General features: G+C 45.9%; 1 protein-coding gene across 2 annotated transcripts; it reads left to right on the top strand.

The window, feature by feature from the left end:
* Positions 1–1,916: 1,916 nt before the first annotated feature.
* On the top strand, positions 1,917–26,045 carry LOC110495895 (matrix-remodeling-associated protein 5). 2 transcript variants are annotated; one of them, XM_036952405.1, is made up of 11 exons: positions 1,917–2,941; positions 3,143–3,364; positions 4,002–4,131; positions 7,062–7,300; positions 7,609–7,760; positions 9,012–9,495; positions 14,616–18,499; positions 18,753–19,710; positions 21,441–21,627; positions 21,896–22,022; positions 22,213–22,413. In XM_036952405.1, the coding sequence occupies exons 1-11, from the start codon at positions 2,892–2,894 to the stop codon at positions 22,260–22,262; spliced, it is 6,483 nt and encodes a 2,160-aa protein (XP_036808300.1). In that variant the 5' UTR covers positions 1,917–2,891; the 3' UTR covers positions 22,263–22,413. The 2 variants fall into 2 exon arrangements, with proteins under 2 accessions (XP_036808300.1, XP_021427085.2); XM_021571410.2 differs by having other exon boundaries at positions 1,977–2,941; positions 21,896–22,038; positions 22,213–26,045.
* The last annotated feature ends 7 nt before the right edge of the window (positions 26,046–26,052 follow it).

Below are 26,052 nucleotides of genomic sequence, written 5' to 3' on the forward strand. Positions count from 1 at the left end.
TAGTCTGGCATCCATTGCATCCTGACTCTCTCTGTGAGTCTATTCAACACACATTAAACACAGTCGTGGTGTATGATTGGTCTAGCTCAGTTGACCTCTACGGCCCTATGGGTATCTACCGGGGTGAGGCCATCAATTCCCTTACTTTTTTTATGGCCATCGTATGGATGGAGTTTTTTTTACCCATTGCTGGCTCCGTGATATGTGGACAAAGAAGAAGACTAAATACCAGGGTAGACTGATTTTAATTCAGTCAAATCAGGAAGTGAACAATTCCAAGACAACAGAACATACATGAGAACCCCTTCACATGCCTGACAGTACTGTATTGTCATGTAAAAAATGGCATGGACAATAACGCATTTGTTGTCAGTCTGCCTCGATTGGTAAGCTTGATTTATTCATTATAATGCTATAAGGCTAATCATCCCACTGGGCCTAATGATAGTATATAAAGGCCTTTAAGTTGGCTATTGGGTTTTCTTCCTCAACAAAGCTATAGATTTCCCCTCTCCTTAATGACAGCTTGGTTATTCTATAATTGTCCGTCATTAAAGCTTTCCTAAAGGGTTTATGGATTCTGTCTCAGGGTAGATGTTGATGTTGTTTACTCAGCTAACTGAATGCCTGTTGTGGTCGATGCTTTAGCGAGACGGAGAGAGAGAGAGAGAGAGAGCGAGCGAGGGCGCATGAGATCGCGAGAGAGAGAGAGACAAAGGAACAAGTCCTTTTGCAAAGATTAAACACTGTAAACACAATTAACCCAAGTACATTGGTTTCTTAAATAAACACATTTATTGTAATTAAACAAGCAAAATACCTTTCTACAGGAGACTTCTTTGTGTATCGTAAATACAGTGTGTTTTCTCCGCCTTCTGCATAGCGCTGCATCATAAAATGAAAATGCCAAATACAAGTTATGAGTTTTAATCATGCTGTATCTGAACCTACACTAGAAAGCCAAAAATAATATTAATGGTATGTTAAGAGATAACACTTTGTAGTGACTTGCAAAAGGCAAAGTAATGCAAGTGCATAGCCATAATTCACAATATCTTTCCACTCTTGGCAAAGGGTATGGTACCAGTAATTATTCTATGAAGGGAAGGTATCATTTTAATGGCATGCACATTCGCCATCAATCAAGTATTTCCAATATTAATTTCACGATACATTTCTCATCTTCTTTTACAGATCTCCAGAGTGGAAATCCCAGAGCATTAACCCTCATCAAATTAAATCTACTATATGTCTATGTATGTCCTTTAGAGGATATCTTGCACAAGCTATCTGACTTTTGGGCCAACTTGTCAAGATGACGCAATGTGTGTGGTACTTGACTGATTTGACTCTGTACTTTAGGCTCCCCTTCTTGACACTTTGATATTGGCCGCACCTACATGTGGCTTTGGTGCAGCTGTGTGCTATTGGCTGTTGAAGTGACATGGTGATGGATGTCAGGACAGGATCACAGTCTGACGTATCTCAGGCGTTTGGTCGAACACACAGGCTTCTCTAGCTCTCTGACCCCCTGGGAAACTTTGAACTCTTCGCTCCTCAAGGTTGACATGATCACACACAGCAGGTCAATAGGGTCCACTGCCTCCCTTAATCATAAGGCTTCCCACTGGTGGGTTAAAGGACTATTGTGAGGTCAGTCCCCAGGGGTCAGGTTTTCTGAACTTTTATATAGACCTCACCCTACAAGCACACACACACACACACACACACACACACACACACACACATACACACACACACACACACACTTCATCTGATTTACATGTTCTAAATTAACTCAGGGGATATGGGGATAGAGGGACCAGTGTGACAGACTGTTTGTGGTTCCTGGAATGCTTGCAAATTACACATGTGCTTGCTGATACAGTACTGTGTGTGTTGTGTGATAGAGGGGGAGATGTTAAATGACAGGGCTGTAAAACCAACATAAACTTTACATTGGTCTGTCTGCTCCCTTCACTTAGTAGGTTACCTCACATGATGGTCTACAGCAGAGAAGTACAACAGAGAAAAGGAGTAGGCTACTGGTATCTCCCTCCACAGCAGAGAAGTAGAATAGAGAAAAGGAGTAGGCTACTGGTATCTCCCTCCACAGCAGAGAAGTAGAATAGAGCAAAGGAGTAGGCTACTGGTATCTCCCTCCACAGCAGAGAAGTAGAATAGAGAAAAGGAGTAGGCTACTGGTATCTCCCTCCACAACATAGAAGTAGAATAGAGAAAAGGAGTAGGCTATTGGTATCTCCCTCCACAGCAGAGAAATACAACAGAGAAAAGGAGTAGGCTACTGGTATCTCCCTCCACAGCAGAGAAGTAGAATAGAGAAAAGAAGTAGCCTGTGGTATCTCCCTTATTTTTTTTATAAATGAATTCATTCATTTAATGAAGATAAAGTCTCAAAGCAGCGATTCAATGTGATGGCACAATGATTATGCACGTAGTTGAATGGAAAAACGATATCCTTATTGTAACGACCTACTGTAGCCGACTTCAGCAGTTGCCAGTCTCTTACCTCTATCTCACTTTGTCACCCCTCACTGGGTCCTTCTGCTTCTCCAAACTGACTGTATGTTGGAAACGATTAGCCATTCACTCACCCCTTGCTGTCGGTGGAAGGCGCATCCTGCACTGTAAAGTTTTGGGCAAAAGTGTAATTTTCTTTGCAAAGTTTCTCAAGGGCTACACACGAAACAAAACGGATACTTCAAACAGTCTATCGAAGCACTGTGCGCATTTCTGTCTACGGATTTTACATCGGAATTTATTGTAACTATGTTATTCTTTGGGGAGTTTTGTCATTATAGGACTTTATAACTGTGGAGTTCTGCGCTTCGTGAAGAGTGGCATTGAGGAGAAGCCAAAGCCATGGTAAAATGGGATACAGTGAGTCTGGATCTAAATTAAGGTTAATACAAATTATAAGGTGAGATGTTTAACATTTTCCTTTCGGTTCAGGTCATACCATGTTTGATGTGCGTAACGATGCGTTCATACAGTTGTCCCTAATTTCGCGCATAGTCTATCGATTTTCTCTACTGTGAAGTATTTTGTCAGAGATCATCTTTTCATTTGTATTTGGGTACTACTGAAATAGGCCTATAATGAATCTGTAACCCTCGACCAGCTCCAGTGATAGGAACACTTTGTGGTGGATGGATGCGCAGCTGAAGATGGCCCGTCCCGCCGCATTCATATTGATACTGTCCATGCTGATGGTGCCAGTTACAAGTCTCCCCTGCCCGCGCCAGTGCACGTGCCCTCAGGCCACAGAGGTGCACTGCACGTTCCGTTCCCTGCTCGCCGTGCCCGCCGGCATATCCAGACAAGTGGAGCGCATGAACCTGGGGTAAGTAAGCCTGGTGGATTGGCTTTATTCAATGACCCGCAATGAGACCGTAGGCCTAAAAAAACAAGCATCACGCACAATAATACCGATAGACGTACAGTATGGGTAAAATGTTAAGTGCGTAAAGTATGATTCCACGTAAAGTAGGATCTTTATTTATGCATGTGCATTGTAGACCACTAAAAATAAATAATAAGCAATCAAAAAGTCACTTTTCATTAGAGGCCTTTAGAATTGTTTACAATTAAGTCCTTGTTCAAATGTGCTTAGCATGTGACTGAAATTAATCTCTCTGCAACTCACAGGTAAATGTGCATAATGCAATATGCCTACAGTGAAGTCTGATGTAATCTTATTATATGCTTATTATATACCCCATGCTTTTTACTGAGTCATTTCACTTATGAGCTTTAGCCATTTCTTAAAAAGAACAGAGAAGCCCACCCACTGTATATGTTCCCAACTACAATACCACTTTTAATTGACAATGTTTTGATCACGAGGTCTTAAGTTCCGTCGGGTCTTTAACACTGTCTCCTCACACAGTCAGAAATGAAGGCACTTTGCTCCACAAAGAACAAGTCAAGTACGTTAATAGTCAGTCATGAATTGCTTGTGTCATTGTTGTTTCCTGTAGGTTTAACACCATACACCACGTGACTCAGACCTCTCTGGCTGGGTTGAGGAAGCTGGAGCTTCTGATGATGCATGGGAATGATCTCTACAACATTCCCAACGGGGCCTTTAGGGATCTCATGTCCTTACAGGTACAAATCAAATCAAATTGTATTTGTCACGTGCGCCGAATACAACAGCCCTTAACCAAACAATGCAGTTTTAATAAACATTTGTGTTAAGTAAAAATATAAAAATAGATAAGTAACTTTTTAAAAATAAAATAACAAATAATTAAAAAGCAGCAGTAAAATAACAGTAGCGAGGCTGTATACAGGGGGTACCGGTACAGAGTCAATGTGCGAGGGCACCGGTTAGTCGAAGTAATTGATGTAATATACGGTATACATCAAATCAAATCAAATTTTATTTGTCACATACACATGGTTAGCAGATGTTAATGCGAGTGTAGCGAAATGCTTGTGCTTCTAGTTCCGACAATGCAGTAATAACCAACAAGTAATCTAGCTAACAATTCCAAAACTACTACCTTATAGACACAAGTGTAAGGGGATAAAGAATATGTACATAAAGATATAAGAATGAGTGATGGTACAGAGCGGCATAGGCAAGATACAGTAGATGGTATTGAGTACAGTATATACATATGAGATGAGTATGTAAACAAAGTGGCATAGTTAAAGTGGCTAGTGATACATGTATTACATAAAGATGCAGTAGATGATATAGAGTACAGTATATACATATACATATGAGATGAATAATGTAGGGTATGTAAACATTATATTAGGTAGCATTGTTTAAAATGGCTAGTGATATATTTAACATCATTTCCCATCAATTCCCATTATTAAAGTGGCTGGAGTTGAGTCAGTGTGTTGGCAGCAGCCACTCAATGTTAGTGGTGGCTGTTTAACAGTCTGATGGCCTTGAGATAGAAGCTGTTTTTCAGTCTCTCGGTCCCAGCTTTGATGCACCTGTATTGACCTCGCCTTCTGGATGATAAGCGGGGTGAACAGGGAGTGGCTCGGGTGGTTGTTGTCCTTGATGATCTTAATGTCCTTCCTGTGACATCGGGTGGTGTAGGTGTCCTGGAGGGCAGGTAATTTCCCCCCGGTGATGCGTTGTGCAGACCTCACTACCCTCTGGAGAGCCTTACGGTTGTGGGCGGAGCAGTTGCCGTACCAGGCGGTGATACAGCCCGACAGGATGCTCTCGATTGTGCATTTGTAGAAGTTTGTGAGTGCTTTTGGTGGCATGTAGGTAGAGTTAAAGTGACTATACATAGATAATAAACAGAGAGTAGCAGAAGTGTAAAAGGGGGGGGGGCAATGCAAATAGTCTGGGTAGCCATTTGATTAGCTGTTCAGGAGTCTTATGGCTTGGGGGTAAAAGCTGTTAAGAAGCCTTTTGGACCGAGACTTGGCCCTCCGGTACTGCTTGATGTGCGGTAGCAGAGAGAACAAGCAGAGAGACAATTTTTAGGGCCTTCCTCTGACACTGCCTGGTATAGAGGTCCTGGATGGCAGGAAGCTTGGCCCCAGTGATGTACTGGGCCATTTGCACTACCCTCTGTAGTGCCTTGTGATCAGAGGCAGAGCAGTTGCCATACCAGGCAGTGGTGCAACTAGTCAGGATGCTCTCGATGGTGCAGCTGTAGAACTTTTAGAGGATCTGAGGACCCATGCCAAATCTTTTCAGTCTCCTGAGGGGGAATAGGCTTTGTCGTGCCCTCTTCACGACTGTCTTGGTGTGTTTGGACCATGATAGTTTGTTGGTGATGTGGACACCAAGGAACTTGAACTCTCAACCTGCTACACTACAGCCCCATCAATGAGAAGGAGGGTGTGCCTGGTCCTCCTTTTCCTGTAGTCCACAATCATCTCCTTTGTCTTGATCACGTTGAGGGAAAGGTTGTTATCCTGGCACCACACGGCCAGGTCTCTGACCTGCTCTGTATAGGCTGTCTCATTGTTGTCGGTGATCCAGCCTACCACTGTTGTGTCATCTGCAAACGTAATGATGGTGTTGAAGTCGTGCCTGGCTATGCAGTCATGAGTAAACAGGGAGTACAGGAGGGGACTGAGCACGGACCACTGAGGGGACCCCGTGTTGAGGATCAGCGTGGCAGATGTGTTGTTACCTGTCCTTACCACCTGGGGGCGGCCGGTCAGGAAGTCCAGGATCCAGTTGCAGAGGGAGGTGTTTAGACCCAGGATCCTTAGCTTAGTGATGAGCTTTGAGGGCACTATGGTGTTGAACGCTGAGCTGTAGTTAATGAATAGCATTCTCACGTAGGTATTCCTTTTGTCCAGGTTGGAAAGGGCAGAGTGGAGTGCAATAGAAATTGCATCATCTGTGGATCTGTTGAGGCGGTATGCAAATTATGGTGGGTCTGGGGTTTCTGGGATAATGGTGTTGATGTGAGCCATTATCAGACTTATTAAGCACTTCATGGCTACAGACGTGAGTGCAATGGGTCGGTGGTCAAAATGTCAGTGAAGACACCTGGCAGTTGTTCAGCGCATGCTCGGAGTACACGTCCTGGTAATACGTCTGTGAATGTTTACCTGTTTAAAGGTCTTACTCACATCGACTACGGAGAGAGTGATCACACAGTCGTCCACAACAGCTGATGCTCTCATGCATGCTTCGGTGTTGCTTGCCTCAATCGAATATAGATTCGATAATTTCGCTCATCTGGTAGGCTCGCATCACTGGGCAGCTCGTGTCTGTGCTTCCAGTAATAAACAGGAAATGTTGATTAACATGAAATATCACCTCAGTACTGTACAGTAGGATATAGAGTATAGTACCAGGCAATTGTTCCATTCTATTATTATATTCTACTCTATTCTACTATGCTCTATTCCAGAGTTTCCCAAACATGGTCCTGCACCCTGGGGCCCCCCTGGGTGCACGTTTTGGTTTTTGCCCTAGCACTACATAGCTGATTCAAATAATCCAAATTTGACGATGTTTTGGTTATTTGAAGTTTGGGAAACCCTGCTCTATTCTATTAGGATGATAACTCACTCCCCTCTGCCTTTCTCCCCCTCAGATGCTGAAGATGAGCTATAACAAACTGAAGGAGATCAACAGACACACTCTCCAGGGTCTGTGGTCTCTGACCAGACTCCACCTGGACCACAACCGTCTGGAGTTCATTCACCCAGACACCTTCCAGGGCCTCACCTCCCTACGTCTCCTACAGCTGGAGGGGAACAGACTGCAGCAGCTCCACCCCTCTACCTTTTCCACCTTCTCCGTGATGGGACACTTCCACGTCTCCACCCTCAGGTGAAGCCTAGCATGAGGAACTACAGTACCCATAATGCTCTGGACAATATTTGGTTTTATCTTAGTATCGGGCGCTTTCTCAAATTGGTCTTTCATAGATTATTTGCGTCCTCTCTCCTCACCGACTTCTCAAAACCCATTGTAGAAGAAGGTCAGAAGGGCAGGACCTTGTACCTTTTCTAATGCAGTTGAAAATGAGGCAAGGAAATATGATGTGAGGAATCACGGAAAGAGGAATTGAGATGGAGCCAAGATGTTCCTGAAGCTAATGTTATAATGTCCCTCCTGTCTTTTTATCGATACATCAGGCACCTGTACCTGTCGGAGAACAGGCTGACCTCGCTGCCCCACAAGCTGCTGGGAGGAATGCCCCAGCTGGAGAACCTCTTCCTGCATGGGAACCCCTGGACATGTGACTGCAGGATGAAGTGGTTTGCCGACTGGGAAAAAAACTCACCAGGTTATGTAAACTCAGCTAAAAAAGAAACATCTTCTCACTGTCAACTGCGTTTATTTTCAGCAAACTTAACATGTGTAAATATTTGTATGAACATAACAAGATTCAACAACTGAGACATAAATCTCCTCCTCATGAACTGCACCAGATTTGCCAGTTCTTGCTGTGAGATGTTACCCCACTCTTCCACCAAGGCACCTGCAAGTTCCAGGACATTTCTGAGGGGAATGGCCCTAGCCCTCACCCTCCAATCCAACAGGTCCCCAACGTGCTCAATGGGATTGAGATCCGGGCTCTTCGTTGGCCATGGCAGAACATTGACATTCCTGTCTTTTTGCCAGTCCTGTCTGGTCCAGCGACGGTGGGTTTGTGCCCATAGGCTACGTTGTTGCCGGTGATGTCTGGTGAGGATCTGCCTTACAACAGGCCTACAAGCCCTCAGTCCAGCCTCTCTCAGCCTATTGCGGACAGTCTGAGCACTGATGGAGGGATTGTGCGTTCCTGGTGTAACTCGGACAGTTGTTGTTGCCATCCTGTACCTGTCCCGCAGGTGTGATGTTCGGATGTACCGATCCTGTGCAGGTGTTGTTATACGTGGTCTGCCACTGCGAAGACAATAAGCTGTCCATCATGTCTCCCTGTAGCGCTATCTTAGGCGTCTCACAGTATGGACATTGCAATTCATTGTCCTGGCCACATCTGCAGTCCTCATGCTTCCTTGCAGCAAGCCTAAGGCATGTTCACACAGATGAGCAGAGACCCTGGGCATCTTTCTTTTGATGTTTTTCAGAGTCATTAGAAAGGCCTCTTTAGTGTCCTAAGCTTTCATAATTGTGACCTTAATTGCCTACGGTCTTTAAGCTGTTAGTGTCTTAACGACCGTTCCACAGGTGCATGTTCATTAATTGATGATGGTTCATTGAACAAGCATGGGAAACAATGCTTAAACCCTTTACAATTAAGATCTGTGAAGTTATTTGGATTTTTACTAATTATCTTTGAAAGACAGGGTCCTGAAAAGGGGACATTTCTTTTTTTGCTGAGTTTATTTTATTTACTAGCTACTCAGTGAATGTACCTATTCGTCAGTGATGGCAGACACAATTGGATCAATGCTCAAAGCATAATGCAGCTGTCATTTTACACATTTGTGCCTTGAAAATGTATGTCCAAAACCTAACCAAACTTCACATTTGGAATTTCAAAAATTTAATAATGATGTTAATGTTCCCTCTCATTTTCCTTTCTTCGTAGGTGTGCTGAAGTGTAAAAAGGACAGAGCCTACCCAGGAGGTCAGCTCTGCTTTATGTGTTACTCCCCAAAGAACTTACGAATGAAAGAAGTCCTGGGCCTGGACACACTGGTCTGCTCCAGCCCCGTTATCACCTCCCCTGATCGACCTACGACCCAAGAGGACACAGAGACCGAGGTCATGACCCTGGAGGAGTTCAAGGGGTCGTTCGGCAACATTACCCTAGGCCTGACGGACGAGCATGGGAACAAAGTGGATCTGGAGTGCAGCATCGGAGAGCCCCGCAGGGAGTCGTCTAAGGTCAGCTGGGAGCAGGTCAACCCTCTGCAGCTGGCCTATAATGTGAGTATCTCCATGGATCTGGAGTGTCCCATCAACAGGGACAATTATGAGAGACTCTGGAGGCTGATTGCCTACTATAGCGACACGCCCGCTCACCTGCAAAGAGAGATCATGCTGACTAAGGAGCCGGTGCCCAGCTACAGGTAGGCTGGATAAAGAAAACGCTTTTTAATTTATCATTATGGGCCAAATTCCAACTTCTACTTGAGTAACATTTTCACTTAGTCATGCAATGAGACCAATGCACGTGAACATTTGTGGAAGTTAGGATTTGCCCATATGTGATTATTATGTGATTTTATGTGTTCATTTTAGAGTGGTCCTCGATACAGGGCACGGTTGTCAAACTCATTTTCCCCAAAGGCCGCATTCGGTCTTCACCGAGGTCCGGAGGGCCACACTTATGATGAATTATATTTCCTCGCCATCGAAATGTGCAAAATTTTCTTCACTCCATTTTTCGATGCTCCCTGACTGTCTAGCTTTCGTTTCGATGACTGTTAGCTAGCTAGACAGAGTGAAGAGATTGTAAATGTGGGTCCATTATCATTTCTACACAGTCTTGATTTGGTTTTAGCCATTTAAATGTTGATTGAGATCGTTTTTTCCCACAAAAAATAAATACATTTACAGTACCAGTCAAAAGTTTGGACACACCTATTCATTCCAGGGTTTTTCTTTATTTGTACTATTTTCTACATTGTAGAATAATAGTGAAGACATCAATTCTATTAAATAACACATATGGAATCATGTAGTAACCAAAAAAGTGTTAAACAAATCAAAATATATTTTATATTTGAGATTCTTTAAAGTAGCCAAATCAAATCAAACTTTATTTGCCACATGCGCCAAATACAATAAGTGTAGACTTTACTGTGAAATGCTTACTTAGAAAATATTTACCAAGTAGGCTAAAATAAAAAGTAATAATAAAAAGTAACACAATAAAAATAACGAGGCTATATACAGGGGGCACCGGTACCGAGTCAGTGTGCGGGGGTACAGGCCAGTTGAGGTAATCTGTACATGTAGGTGGGGGCAAAGTGACTATGCATAGGTAACAAACAAACAGCAAGTAGCAGCAGTGTGGAAAAGGGTAGGGGGGTCATTGTAAATTGTCCGGTTGCGATTTTTATGAATTGTTCAGCAGTCTAATGGCTTGGGGGTAGAAGCTGTTGAGGAGCCTTTTGGTCCTAGACTTGGCGCTCCGGTACACCTTGCCGTGCGGTAGCAGACAAAACAGTCTATAACTTGGGTGACTGGAGTCTCTGACAACTCTGGCTTTCCTCTGACACCGCCTATTATATAGGTCCTGGTTGGCAGGAAGCTTGGCCCCAGTGATGTACTGGGCCATTCGCACTACCCTCTGTAGGGCCTTACGGTCAGATGCCATACCAGGCGGTGATGCAACCGGTCAGGATGCTCTCGGTGGTGCAGCTGTAGAACCTTTTGAGGATCTGGGGACCCATGCCAAATCTCTTCAGGCCCCTGAGGGGGAATAGGTTTTGTCGTGCCCTCTTCACTACTGTCTTGGTATGTTTGGACCATGATAGTTCATTGGTGATGTGGACACCAAGGTACTTGAATTCTCGACTCACTCCACTACAACCCCGTCAATGTTAATGGGGGGCTGTTTGGCCCGCCTTTTCCTGTAGTCCACAATCAGCTCCTTTGTCTTGCTCACATTGAGGGAGAGGTTGTTGTCCTGGCACCACACTGCCAGTTCTCTGACCTCTTCCCTATAGATTGTCTCATAATTGTCGGTGATCAGGCCTGCCACTGTTGTGTCGTCAGCAAACTTAATGATGGTGTTGGAGTCGTGTTTGGCCACGCAGCCGTGGGTGAACAGGGAATACAGGAGGGGACTAAGTATACACCCCTGAGGGGCCCCAGTGTTAAGGATCAGCGTGGCAGAAGTGTTGTTGCCTATTCTTACCACCTGGGGACGGCCCATCAGGAAGTCCAGGATCCAGTTGCACAGGGAGGTGTTTAGTCCCAGAGTCCTTAGCTTAGTGATGAGCTTTGTGGGTACTATTGTGTTGAACGCTGAGCTGTAGTCAATGAACAGCATTCTCACATAGGTGTTCCTTTTGTCCAGGTGAGAAAGGGCAGTGTGGCATGCGATTGAGATTGCGTCATCTGTGGATCTGTTGGGCGGTATGCGAATTGGAGTGAGTCAAGGGTGTCCGGGAGGATGTGTTGATGTGAGCCATGACCAGCCTTTCAAAGCACTTTATGGCTACCGATGTGAGTGCCACAGGGTGGTAATCATTTAGGCAGGTTACCTTCGCTTCTTTGGGCATAGGGACTATGGTGGTCTGCTTGAAACATGTAGGTATTACAGACTCGGTCAAGGAAAGGTTGAAAATGTCAGTGAAGACACTTGACAGTTGAGCCGCGCATGCTTTGAGTACACGTCCTGGTAATCCATCTGGCCCAGCGGCTTTGTGAATGTTGACCTGTTTTAAAGATTTTGTTCACATCGGCTGCCGAGAGCGTTGTCACACAGTCATTCAGAACAGCTGGTGCTCTCGTGCATGCTCAGTGTTGCTTGCCTTGAAGCGAGCATAAAAGGCATTTAGCTCGTCTGGTAGGCTCGTGTCACTGGGCAGCTCGCGTCTGGGTTTCCCTTTGTAGTCCGTAATAGTTTTCAAGCCCTGCCACATCCGACGAGCATAGAGTCGGTGTAGTAGGATTCAATCTTAATCCTGTATTGACGCTTTGCTTGTTTGATGGTTCGTCTGAGGGCATAGCGGGATTTCTTATAAGTGTCCGGATTAGTCTCCAGCTCCTTGAAATCGGCAGCTCTAGCCTTTAGCTCGATGCATATTTTGCCTGTAATCCATGGCTTCTGGTTGGGATATGTACGTACAGTCACTGTGGGGACGATGTCATCAATGCACTTATTGATGAAGCCGATGACTGAGGTGGTTTATTTCTCAATGCCATTGGATGAATCCCGGAACATATTCCAGTCTGTGCTAGCAAAACAGTCCTGTAGTGTAGCATCCGCGTCATCTGATCACATCCGCATTGAGCAAGTCACTGGTACTTCCTGCTTTAGTTTTTGCTTGTTAGCAGGAATCAGGAGGATAGAATTCTGGTCAGATTTGCCAAATGGAGGGCGGGGAGAGCTTTGTATGCATCTCTGTGTGTGGAGTAAAGGTGGTCAGGGATTTTTTTCCCCTGGTTGCACATGTGACATGCTGGTAAAAATTTGGTAGAACTGATTTAAGTTTGCTTGCATTAAAGTCCCCGGCCACTAGGAGCGCCGCTTCTGGGTGAGCATTTTCTTCTTTGCTTTTGGCCTTATAGAGGTGATTGAGAGCGGTCTAAGTGCCAGCTTCGTTTTGTGGTGGTAAATAGACGGCTACGAATAATACAGATGAGAACTCTCTTGGTCGATAATGTGGTCTGCAGCTTATCATAAGGTCCTCTACCTCAGGCGAGCAATACCTCGAGACTTCTTTAATATTAGACATCGCGCACCAGCTGTTATTGACAAAAAGACACACTTCCCCACCCCTAGTCTTATGAGAGGTAGCGTCTCTGTTCTGCTGGTGCATGGAAAATGCCGCTAGCTCTATATTGTCCGTATCTTCGTTCAGTCACATCTTGGTGAAACATAAGATGTTACAGTTTTTAATGTCCCGTTGGTAGGATAATCTTAATAGTAAGTCATCAATTTTATTTTCCAAAGATTGCACGTTAGCAAGAAGAATGGAAGGCATTGGGAGTTTACTCGCTCGCCTCCGGATTCTCAGAAAGATCCTCAATCTGCGTCCCCTTTTCCGGCGTCTTTTCTTCACGCATAAGGCTTGGATCTGGACCTGTTCCAGTGAAAGCAGGATATACCTCTTGTCGGACTCATTAAAGGAAAAAGTTTCTTCCAGTCCGCGGTGAGTAATCGCTTTTCTGATGTCCAGAAGTTATTTTCAGTCATAAGAGACGGTAGCAGGGTGTGACAATTTAGTAAAAGACCAAGCCAATATTATAGCAAGAACAGCTCAAATAGGCAAGAGAAACGACAGTCCATCATTACTTTAAGACATTAAGGTCAGTCAATTTGGAACATTTCATGAACTTTTAAAGTTTCTTCAAGTGCAGTCGGAAAAACCATAAAGCGCTATGATGAAACTGGCTTTCATGAGGATTGCCACAGGAAAGAAAGACCCAGAGTTACCTCTGCTCCAGAGGATAAGTTCATTAGAGTTACCAGCCTCAGAAACAGAGTAACAGACACATCTCAACATCAACTGTTCAGAGGAGACTGCGTGAATCAGGCCTTCGGGGTTGAACTGCTGCAATGAAACCCCCACTAAAGGACACCAATAATAAGAAGAGACTTGCTTGGGCCAAGAAACACCAGCAATGGAAATAGACCGGTGGAGATCTGTCCTTTGGTCTGATGAGTCCAAATTTGAGACTTTTGGTTCCAACCACCGTGTCTTTGTGAGACACAGAGTAGGTGAACAGATGATCCCCGCATTGTTGGTTCCCACCGTGAAGCATGGAGGAGGAGGTGTGATGGTGTGGGGGTGCTTTGCTGGTAACACTGTCTGTGATTAATTTAGAATTTAAGGCATACTTAACGAGCATGGCTACCACAGCATTCTGCAGTGATACGCCATCCCATCTGGTTTGCACTTAGTTTGTTTTTCAACAGGACAATGACCCAAAACACACCTCCAGGCTGTGTAAGGGCTATTTGACCAAGAAGGAGAGTGATGGAGTGGTGCATCAGATGACCTGGCCTCCACAATCACCAGACCTCAACCCAACTGAGATGGTTTGGGATGAGTTGGACCAAATAGTGAAGGAAAAGCAGCCAAGAATTGCTCATCATATGTGGGAACTCCTTCAAGACTGTTGGAAAAGCATTCCATGTGAAGCTGGTTGAGAGAATGCCAAGAGTGTGTAAAGCTGTCATCAAGGCAAAGGGTGGCTACTTTGAAAAATCACAAATATAAAATATATTTAGATTTGTTTAACACCTTTTTGGTTACTACATGATTCCATATGTGTTACGTAATTGTTTTGATGTCTTCACTATTATTCTACAGTATAGAAAATAGTAAAAATAAAGAAAAATGAGTAGGTGTGCCCAAACTTTTGACTGGTATTGTATATATTAATAATAATCAAACCACCCGCAGGCTGGAATGAATGGGCCTTGAGTTCAATACTTGATATAGAGCATTTAATTTCATACTGCTATGTTATGTTTTATGTTATGTGTTTTTTCCTTCTTGATCTCCAGGTACAGACAGGACCTGGAGAGAGATGCATTGTACTACACAGGGGTTAAGGCTAACATGGTAGCTCAACCATCCTGGCTGATGCAGAGCTCTGTGGACCTGCAGTTGAACAGGCCCCAGTCCACTGGGAAGAGCGTCAAGCTGATCCTCAGCACCCACCTCACACAGACCGTGGAGCCTGAGCTGGAGCGCAGACACCGTAGGACATGGGTCATGATAGAGAACACAAACACTACTAGGACAGCGCTGAGTGTTGTAGTGGGCAGCCCTGCTGTGATGGACTGTAACGTGTTGAGCTCAGGAGACATGGCGGTTCGCTGGATGCTGCCAGACGGGACCCAGCTGGAGGCACCGTACAGCAGCCCAGACAACAGGGTGTCAGTGTTGAGCACCGGTAGATTGGATTTTAAAGCTGTAGGACACTCAGACTCAGGGATATATTACTGTATCGCCCAGGTCTCTGACGACCTCACTGTCCTCCCTTTCCGCCTGACGGTCGAGGAGTCCTCCAGTCCTCCCCCTCTTGGAGGGGATGAGATGGCGCCTACCCTCGTGGAGGGGTTCACCGGTGTCCCTCTCACTCTGAACTGTGTCGTGTCTGGCTCTCCTGACCCTGAGATTAACTGGATCCTTCCTGACAGCAACATAGTGAGTCACAGAGCCAACTCTTCTAGAGCGCTGGTGTATTCCAACGGAACTCTGAGAGTCCCAGAGAGTCGACTGACAGACAGTGGATATTATAAGTGTGTGGCCATGAACCAGCATGGTGTGTATTCCCTGGCTACTAAGGTGACTCTCACCAGACAGTTAGGAGCAGAGATACGACCACTGAGGAGAATGAGGCCACAGTCTGCTTCAGGGGTCAACACCAGGGTCAAAGCCCCCATGGATGACACTGAGGAGGCATCAGGGGACGATGAGGACAGACAGGAGGAAGTCCCCTCCTCGCCTTCCTCCTCATCTTTCTCCTCCTCCTCATCCCCGAGCCGTGTGGAGCTAATGAAACGGAGAAGAGGTCAAAGTTCAAACAGGGGTGGTGGTCATCCATTTAGAAACACGTGGAGGCGACCTGCTGTACCAAGAAAACCAACCATGACAGGGACAAATGATAAAGACAAGAAAAACACAGTGGAGATGAAAAGGAGGATTAACGTGGCAAACAAAAATATAGACCCGGAGAAGTGGGCGGACATTTTGGCCAAAATCCGTGACAAAAACGGACAGGGTAACACTAACATAACACCCAGCTCAACTCACCTCACCACAAGGAAGAAGCAGGAGTCAACAACAACAGCTAGCGCTAAGCAGACACAGTCTCCGGACAACATAGAGGGATCAACAGACAACCTACATGAGGAAGAGGAGGAGGAGCTATACACACCCACTACTACACCGCATATATCCACTCGACACACTACTTACACTACAGACTCAGATGTGGATACAGCCACAAATCATGCACTTTTCACGCAGCCAGTCACAGAGCCTGTCACATCTGTTCCCCAGCAGCTCAGTAATACTGTCACACACACAGAGACACAAGGCAGGCACACAGTCACACACACACACTCCCAGACCCTGGGTCAGCTGCATGTGAACGTCTGGACCAGTTCTTTGCACAACGACTCTTTACAAGGAGTAAATCAAAGCACCACCACCACCACTGCTTTAACTACAGATGTTGACGCGGTTACAGAGTCTGATATCTCACCCGCGTCTGAGGATAATCAGGGGGCGAAAGACGCTAACGGACCCAGTGTTGTTAACAGCTTTAATGAAGGAAGTGACGCATATTTAGACAGAGCTGAACTTGACCCATCCCTCGCCACCACCACAGTTCGAGGGTACTCTGAATCGGAAACAGAGAGAGATGAATTTGATCACTCTCTCACCGAGACTCAGAGCACAACTGCTAAACCAGACACACATACTCAGCTAAAGCAGCATACAAGGTCTAATATAACCCATCTTCCACTCAGCGCACCCTCTCCCACGACCGAGCTCACTTCAGCTGTGTATATGAGGAAGGAAACTCCAGGGGAGGTGGCTACTCGACTCAGAAACCAGAACCCCAGGAGGAGGAATGGGGGCGGGGGCAGGAGAAGACGGCCCAATACGGGCAGAAAGAAGCCAAAGCCTAATAATCCGTTGAGAAGTGATTTTACAACCGCAGCCACACCTAAGGACGCGCTCCCAACAACTACCAAGGCAACCACTGCCACATGGACTAAAATAGAAGCGTTCGACAAGGCCAAAAGCATGACGGACAGGTTTAATACCGCAGTTCCATCAACGGGCAGCCAAGCAACGTCATCAGGCAGAGTGAGTCACGAAGAGAACACAGTAGCCTCTTTATACGAAGACAGGATTGACCCTTCAGTGAAACCTACAACTCGCTCCGAGACAAAGGGCACCCTTTCACCACACGCCAAACCACTGTTCGGGAGCACAACAGCCCCACCGGCGTCTCCTACAGCCTCTTTAACAGAAACATATAAACAAACGTCCCAGAGCAGCCATCACAGAGCAGCCCCAGAAAGAACCTCTCAGACTCCGAACACTCCGAGCCCAGTCCCAGAGCACTCGGTTGTGCACACGACAGCCAGTCAGGGGAATTTGACAAGCATCCCCCTTCCTGCAGTTAAACCAACCGAGACAACACAAAGGGGAGGCAGCGCTACTGTAGACCTTCACCCTGTTCCAAGTCCTGACAAGTCCCCGGAGAATCGCAACACTCGCCCGGGAGTGCCAGCAGATGGACAGCTCAACACACCAGACTATCGATATACAACAGGTACTACTGAGGTTAAAAAGGCGCCGGTCAAAGAGATTGACAGCGTGTCCCCATCTATCCGGCATGAAATAACCAGAGCACACGGCACAACACACGCCCCGGGTGCCTCAACAAAAGAGTCCTTCCATGAGGAGGCAGAACATGAGGAGGCTCGGGTTAGCACCACTGAAAGGCTGGTGACATCTGAAAGCTCTTATCGCGGATCCGGTCCCGATAAAACAGCCGCTATTAAGCCCAGAACAACCTTTGATGGGCACTATAACATCAGAGAAAGCACTTCCACCACTGGCAAAGACCAAACACCAGTGGAAAATGTTGCAGTTTCTGTTGCTGCTACTACAACAAAATATGTTACTCCCACTATGTCACCTGTCACCTCCACATCAGTTAGGACATCCATAGTTTTCCCCTCTAGGGTGAGGCCTCAGATCCCTGTACTAAACTTTCCATCCACTAGGGTCAGGAACCAACATTCATCCAGAACAGTGGAGGCTCCCTCCAACTCCAACCACATCCCAGACAGTCACAGAGAGAGAGTCCTCATCTCTCAACCCGACCAGAGGAACAACCCGATCCTCAACAGAGGAGACTCCATCCTAATCACCAGATCTGACCCCAACAGACAACCACCACCAGCCGACTCCCACACCACTACTAAACTAGAGTCAACTGACATCAAGCCTGATCCAGTCACCGGTGTTAAACCAACCACCACAGAACCCAGAACACCCCACAGGACAGTCACAAACACAAACACCCAGATGGTCAGACAGACGACCATTACAACCACTCTCGCGTCCACCACCACAAAGAGCTTTTCTCAGACTTCATCAGTGTCTTCATCGAGGCCTCAGAGTCCGTCCGGTGGGGGCCAGAGGACAGAGACCCCTACCCAGACACAGGGGTTATCAGGTGGGGTGTCGGGAGGTGGTCAGAGACCCCTCGTAGCAGGGCCTGTTGTAAGAGGGAAGCCCCGGATCACCAATGTGGATGTGCGGACAGTGACAGTGAATGCAGAGATGGATGCACAGCTGCCCTGTGTGGCTGTAGGGGAGCCCAAGCCTTTCCTCTCCTGGACGAGAGTCTCCACTGGTATGTATACCAGTACTTCCTTTACTGTTCTCCCCTCTTCCTAGAACATCCTCCTTCACCCTCTGTTACAGAACGACACAGCTGTATGTAAGCCTGTTAATGTAACAAAAAAGGAGAACCCTATTTGTTATGATATAAGCTATGCTCCATTCTTATGAGTTTCAACAGACAACATGTTGTAGAAACAACCCTTTATCTGCATTGTTTTAATCTGTTCGATGTCTTGAAACACACATTATTTTGATTCATGCAGGAGCGACAGTAGCCCAGAACACTCGGGTCCAGAGGTTCGAGGTCCATCCCAACGGCACGTTTATCATCCGTAACAGCCAGCCCCAGGACCGAGGCCAGTACCTCTGTATGGTCCAGAACCAGTATGGTGTGGACAAGATGGTGGTCTCCCTGACGGTCCTGGCCCAGCATCCCAGAGTGCTCCAGCCACGCTACCGCGATGCTACCGTGTACCACGGGGACGGCATCGATCTGGAGTGCCAGGTACAGGGACATCCCATGCCCCGGGTCACCTGGGTGCTACCTGACAGGATCCACCTCGCTGCGCCCCCAGCCCCGGGCCCTGCCAACCCAGCCAGTGGCCCCCAGCCCGGCCCACAGTCTGGCCCTAAGCACGTGGAACTCCTCAGTAACGGTACTCTCCGGATAACCCAGGCCAGCTACACAGACAGAGGGATCTATAAATGTATCGGCAGCAGTGTGGCGGGAGCCGACACCGTCTCTGTCCGCCTCCATGTGGCAGCCTTGCCTCCAGTCATCCAACAACCTCGCTATGAGAACATGTCCCTCCCCGAGGGCAGCACGGCCTACATCCACTGCACCGCCAAAGGAGCCCCTACGCCCGTCATGCGCTGGACCACGCCCGATGGAGTCCAGCTCCTCACCTCGCAGTTCGTCAACGGACGTAATTTCTTTGTCTTCCCCAACGGGACCCTGTACGTCCGTGGGCTAGGCCAAGGCGACGCGGGGAGATATGAGTGTGTGGCCAGTAATGCGGTAGGAGCGTCCAGGAGAACCAGCATTCTGACAGTACTGAGACTCCCATCCTCCACCAAGGCCAGGATTACCTCCTCATCTCCCCAGAGGTCTGACGTGGTCTACGGGGGGCTGCTGAGGCTCGACTGCATTGCCACAGGAACACCAGAGCCCAGGATCGTCTGGAGGACCCCCTCTAAGAAACTAGTGGATTCCCAGTACAGGTATGCATCTTCTGGCATCTTATTCACTCATTGTCTAATATGCCCTTCAGGCCATTGTCTGTATGTATAGTGCCTTCAGAAAGTATTTATACTTTTGACTTTTTCCACATTTTGTTCTGTTACAGCCTGAATTTAACATTGATTCAATTGAGATGCTATGTCACCCAATACCCCATTATGTCAGCGTGGAATTATGTTTTTAGACATTTTTACAAATGAATAAAAAATGAAAAGTAAATAAGTATTCAACCCCTTTGTTATGGCAGGAGTAAAAATGTGCTTAAAAAGTCACATAATAAGTTGCATGGACTGTGTGTAATATTAGTGTTTAATGTGATTTGTGAATGACTATCTCATCTCTGTACCCCACACATACAATTATCTGTAAGGTCCCTTAGTCTAGCAAACACAGATTCAATCACAAAGACCAGGGAGGTTTTCCAATGCCTTGCGAAGAAGGGCACCCATTGTTAGATGGGTAAGAATGTAAAAAACAGACATTGAATGTCCCTTTGAGCATGGTGATGTTATTAATTACACTTTGGATGGTGTATCAATACTCCAAGTCACTACAAAGGTACAGGCGTCCTTCCTGCCGGAGAGGAAGGAAACCACTCATTTCACCATGAGGCCAATGGTGTCTTTAAAATAGTTAGAGTTTAATGGCTGTGATTGGAGAAAACTGAGGATGGATCAACAACATTGTAGTTACGCCACAATACTAACCTAAATTACAGAGTGAAAAGAAAGAAACCTGTACAGAATTAAAATGTTCCAAAACATGCATCCTGTTTGCAATAAGACACTAAAGTAAAACTGCAAAAAATGTGGCAAGGAAATTAACTTTAGGTCCTGTTATAAAAAGTGTTATGTTTGGGGCAAATCCAACACAACACATCACTGAGTACCACTCATCATTTTTTTTCAAGTTATGATTAAAAAATATATATAACTAACCACAGGCAAAATCCTAGAGGAAAGCCTGGTTCAGTCTGCTATCCAACAGACACTGGAAGACAAATTCACCTTTCAGTAGAACAATAACCTAAAACACAAGGCCAAATATACACTAGAGTTGCTTACCAAGATGACATTGAATGTTCCTTAGTGGCCTAGTTACAGTTTTGACTTATATCGGCTTGAAAATGTATGGCAAGACTTGAAAATGGCTCTCTAGCAATGATCAACTTGACAAAGCTTGAAGAATTCCTTCAAAAGTAATGGGCAAATATTGTACAATCCAGGTGTGTAAAACGCTTAGTGATTTACCCAGAAAGACTCACAGCTGTAATCGTTGCCAAAGGTGATTCTAAAATGTATTGACTCAAGAGTGTGAGTACTTATGTAAATGAGATATTTCTGTATTTTATTTTCAATATATTAGCAAATATTTCTAAAAACATGTTTTCACTTTGTCATTATGTGGTATTGTGTGCAGATGAGTGAGAAAAAAATATTTAATCAATTTTGAATTCAGGCTGTAACACAACAAAATGTGGAATAAGTCAAGGGGTATGAATACTTTCTGAAGGCACTGTATATCAACTATCATCATCAGATGTTATCATGAATGAGAAGGTTTACTAGGAAATCATACAGGCACATTTTCTATTCCCTAAAGGTTAGCTGAAAAACCATCAAAGGAAGACCTAACATGGTTGCTATTAACAGCAGGAAAAACTGTTATTCACAAACAATAACAACTTGTTTTTTTTGGGGGGGGGGTTCAGCTTTGACCCCAGGATAAAGGTGTTCACCAACGGTTCTCTGGCCATCCAGGCCACGACAGAGAAAGATGATGGGGACTACCTGTGTGTGGCCCGAAACAAGATGGGGGACGACTACATGCTTCTGAGGGTTAACGTCCTGACCAAGCCGGCCAAGATTGAGCAGAAGCAGCTGCTGGCCAGTCAGAAGGTCTGTCTTTTGTCTTAGGTTTCTATGTAAATAATGGGTTACATCCCAAATGGCACCCTATTCCCTGTATAGTGCACTACTTTTGACCAGAGCCCAATGGGCCTTAGTGAAAAATTGTGCACTATATAGGGGTTAGGGTGCCATATGGGGCAGAACATTGGTGTTTTTAATGTGATATTTTAATGTGTTGCATGTGAGTGCAAATATTTCGGTCGGTTTTCTGTCTGATGTACGATTGGATAGACAATAAATATTTTTGAATTTGAAGGTGATGTATGGAGGAGACCTGAAGGTGGACTGTGTAGCGTCTGGCCTCCCCAACCCTGAGATCCGCTGGGCTCTGCCGGACGGCACCATGATCAACACACTGAAACAGACGGATAGTAGTGTTAGAGGTGGGCGCACCCGCAGGTACTTGGTGTTTGTTGAATCGGCATCAACTTAACTTTACACATACCGTAAAATGTTATTGAATCACATAATACAGTATGTACATTCAATCTGTTATTGAATCACATTAACTGCATAGTCGATAAGAACCACAACACTATTTCCAAACAATACCCCCCCCCCCCCCCCCCCCAGATACGTGGTGTTCGACAACGGGACATTGTACGCCAACGACGTGGGGATGAGAGAGGAAGGAGACTATACCTGCTACGCTGAGAACCAGATAGGGAAGGATGAGATGAAGGTTCACATCAAGGTGGTGGTGGACCCTCCGATCATCAGAGACAAAACTCAAAGCCCGAGAGTCGTCAGGGTTCTTTATGGGGAGACCGTGTCTCTGAAGTGCAGCGCCAAGGGAGAGCCGACCCCAGTCATCACATGGCTCCCCCCCACTAACTGGGCCATTTCCTCCTCCCCCACTAAGTACCAGGTCCATAATGATGGCACATTAGTGGTCAAGAAGGCGCAACGCTTTGATGCTGGTAACTACACCTGCACAGCTAGGAACAGTGCCGGCCAGGACCGCAAAGTCACCAGGGTGGAAGTCCTTGTGACGCCGCCGACCATCAACGGACTGAGAGGTATGGTCAACACTATCAGAGTGACGGCTATAAGGGACCAGCGAACAATGCTGGCCTGCGAGGCTGTGGGGACACCCATCCCCCGGGTCATGTGGGTGTTACCGGAGAACGTCATCCTCCCGGTGCCATACTACGGCAGCAGAATGACGGTGCATCGTAACGGTACGTTGGATATACGTTCGCCGAAGGGGACCGACTCGGCTCAGCTGGCCTGCATCGCACACAACGAGGGCGGGGAGGCCAGGCTGATAGTCCACTTGGAGGTTAGAGGGATGGTAGAGAGGCCGCAGCTCAGTGGGCCCAAAACAGAGAGCCTCTCTCTAACGGTAGGCAGTACCATGACCCTGAACTGCTCCTTTGAAAGAGGCCCAGCACCCCCAACAGTAACCTGGATCCTCCCTAATGGTTCCCCCCTCATGAGGGGTGCCCAGTTCTCCAAGTTCTTTCACCGACCTGACGGTTCCTTGGTCATCACTAACCCCTCTGTCTCTGAGAGTGGTATGTACCGCTGCCTGGCGAGGAATGTAGCCGGGCTAGTGGAACGTACTATTACTTTAGCCCCGGAGAGGAAACCAGAGATCAATAACCGCTACAACTCCCCCATCAGTATTATGAATGGGGAGAGCCTCCAACTCCACTGTCTCTCTACGGGGGACCCCCTCCGGCTGACATGGACCCTGCCCAGTGGGGTGGTCCTGGGGCGGCCACAGAGAGCCGGTCGCTACGCCGTATTGGCCAATGGGACACTCGCCATCCAGCAGGCGTCCGTCTATGACCGCGGCTCCTACGTCTGCCGAGCGGCTAACGAGTACGGCAGCGCCCTGCTCTCCGTGCCCGTCATTGTCATCGCGTACCTGCCTCGCATCACCAATGGCCCGCCTCCTGTAATGTACGCTCGCCGCGGCGTGGCGGTCCAGCTGAACTGTGTTGCCACGGGGATCCCCCGAGCTGAGATTGCCTGGGAGACGCCGGATAGGGCGCGGCTAGCGGTCAGTGCCCAGCCACGCCTCTTTGGCAACAAGTATCTCCACCCACAAGGCTCTCTTATCATCCAGAACCCCACACAGAGAGACCAGGGCTCCTACAAATGCACCGCCAGGAACGTGATAGGGGTCGATACTAAAGCCACCTATCTACATGTATTCTGATTAGCCTTAGGCAAATAGTTGTTTTTTATCATATGCCCAAGAAACTGCCAAAGGAGCTGAGCACGGCCAATGCTTTTCATCCATCCACATGACGTTGAAGAGACTTTGCATCACTGTCAACGCAAAGTAAAGATACACTTTCCAACCGGTAGCTAAACAAACAAGCCTCTGTGTACGCAGTAGCTGTGCTGTATGTGTCGTGTGACGTCATTCAAGGCCATATTTCAGCTGCGTTTCAAAAAAAAAAAAATTTAGCGACAAAGCCATTTTTCACTCATCAAAAAACACTTTGCAATGAAGGACTTTAATATAGAGCAAAAAACTGTAGTATTACTATTTGTAGCATTTATACAGACTGTATATGAGAGCATATGACTTTTCATCTAGGCTGCTTCTCTTTTCCATCTCCTGCACTGACAATGACAATTGTGTGTCAAACTGTGTAGATAAGCGTAGCTAAATATCTTGTTACGTTCGATTAATGAAAATATTCAAAATGATATACTGTTGACACAGAAAATATCCAATACTGCTGCGATGGGGACGATTTCAGGGGTCCAAGCAACAACGGCTGGTGTTACAATTATGAATAACTGCTTCACAATCATCCATATTATCTTACTATCTTAACCAAAAGGTATTTTTCAAGGACCGCTAACCCTGCTATTTACAGGAGCGACTCACACAGTACCGCTATTGTGATGATTGTACATGCAATATGGTTTAGATCTGCTTGCAACCCTCATAGGTGTCAACATCAGCTCCTAAAATAATACTAATGTGTTTTTACATACCCTCATTATTAAATTATTTGTCTTTAACAGACTCTGATGTATAGGACTTTTACACGTTTTTAATAAAGAGACGCTCAAAATCCATCGTAATCTTGGAGAATATTACTTCTGTAAAGTTTGAGAAAAGACTATGGATGCATCCCAAATAATGCACTATATGGGAAATAGGGTGCGTTTTAAGGTGCAGCCATAGTTTATGGGCCCCGGTCCAAGTAGCACACTACAAAGGGTATAGGGTGCAATTTGGGAAGGGGGTAAGAACTTCAAACTAGGTCAGGACAGATTAAGGATCCGTCTTCCAAGAGTAAACATTTCAAACGTAGCTCTGGGAATTATTATACAGTCACGGTCCCTCTCTTGCTAAAAGGAGAACCATCTGTTTGTGTGTGGGAAATCCCCTATTAGTTCACTGTTTTCCCTCTGAAAGAATTATTGCTTTAACTATACAGACTTAATTGTAATCGGCTTTCATGATTTATGAAATCCACTCACAACTTGAAGTGGTGCAGTACCGCTGTGACATGGATGACATAGAAAATGTGTTTATTTGACTATTGACGGACCTGCTCTTCAGGAAATGGCCCGTACAATTGGCTGTTGAGCCCAAAGAATACATTTTCCCTCTTTTGTTTCAAATAATCAAAGAAGTAAAGGCTTTAGCTGTCTCTCACTGACCCATGCCCAGGTCAAACACAAAGCAGAAAACCACCCAGGGCAGCTGCTCACATCTTGGACACACTTGTGGTCCTGTCTCTCCCAGTACTATAGAGATGAAGTCATCCATTTGCCATTACAAGTACCATATTGTCATCAGCACTAAGTACTGCAGTCTTGCTGTGTTTATATGAACTATTTATTTCCATTTCCACCTCCGCTCTGCTCTGTCTTTAACATGGTTAACGTAATACCTTATTATGCAAATGGTGAGACTGATGACATCCTAGGAGAGAGTGAGAAAGACAGAGAGAGAGGATGAAAGAGGGAGAGAGGTAGTGAACCTCATGGGCTCCTGAGTTCTTCTGCAAAAAGATAGAAATAGAGTTGGATAAATGTAGATCAACTTGAAATGTTTTGCAAGGACTTCTACAGGATACTAACCTCAACATCAAAACCTTCAATCCAAATCCAAATTCCATACCTAAAATTACCTGAATGGACAATTACTACAAAGGACTAACCTGTACGTACCCCCGCACTTTGACTAGGTACCAGTACTCCCTGTATATAGCCGCGTTATTGTTATGTAATTTCTTGTTACTTTTGATTATCATTTTATTTAAAAAAAAAAATGTTTTAAGTACTTTAGTTTATTTTGTTTATTCTTAACTCTATTTCTTGAACTGCATTGTTGGTTAAGGGCTTGTAAGTAAGCATTTCACGGTAAGGTCTACACATTGTATTTGTATTCGGAGCATATGGCAAATAAAATTTGATTTGACTATCAAGAAAAAA

This window comes from Oncorhynchus mykiss, chromosome 18 (assembly GCF_013265735.2).
Source record: "Oncorhynchus mykiss isolate Arlee chromosome 18, USDA_OmykA_1.1, whole genome shotgun sequence".
Taxonomy (NCBI): Eukaryota; Metazoa; Chordata; class Actinopteri; order Salmoniformes; family Salmonidae; genus Oncorhynchus; species Oncorhynchus mykiss.

Bases quoted from the DNA above. Each gene is read 5' to 3' on its own strand.
- LOC110495895 (XM_021571410.2), top strand. From the start codon at position 2,892: ATGGGATACAGTGAGTCTGGATCTAAATTAAGGTTAATACAAATTATA. The intron at 7,761-9,011 runs GTTATGTAAACT...CTTTCTTCGTAG, and splicing joins CTGGGAAAAAAACTCACCAG to GTGTGCTGAAGTGTAAAAAG. The intron at 18,500-18,752 runs GTATGTATACCA...TGATTCATGCAG, and splicing joins CTGGACGAGAGTCTCCACTG to GAGCGACAGTAGCCCAGAAC.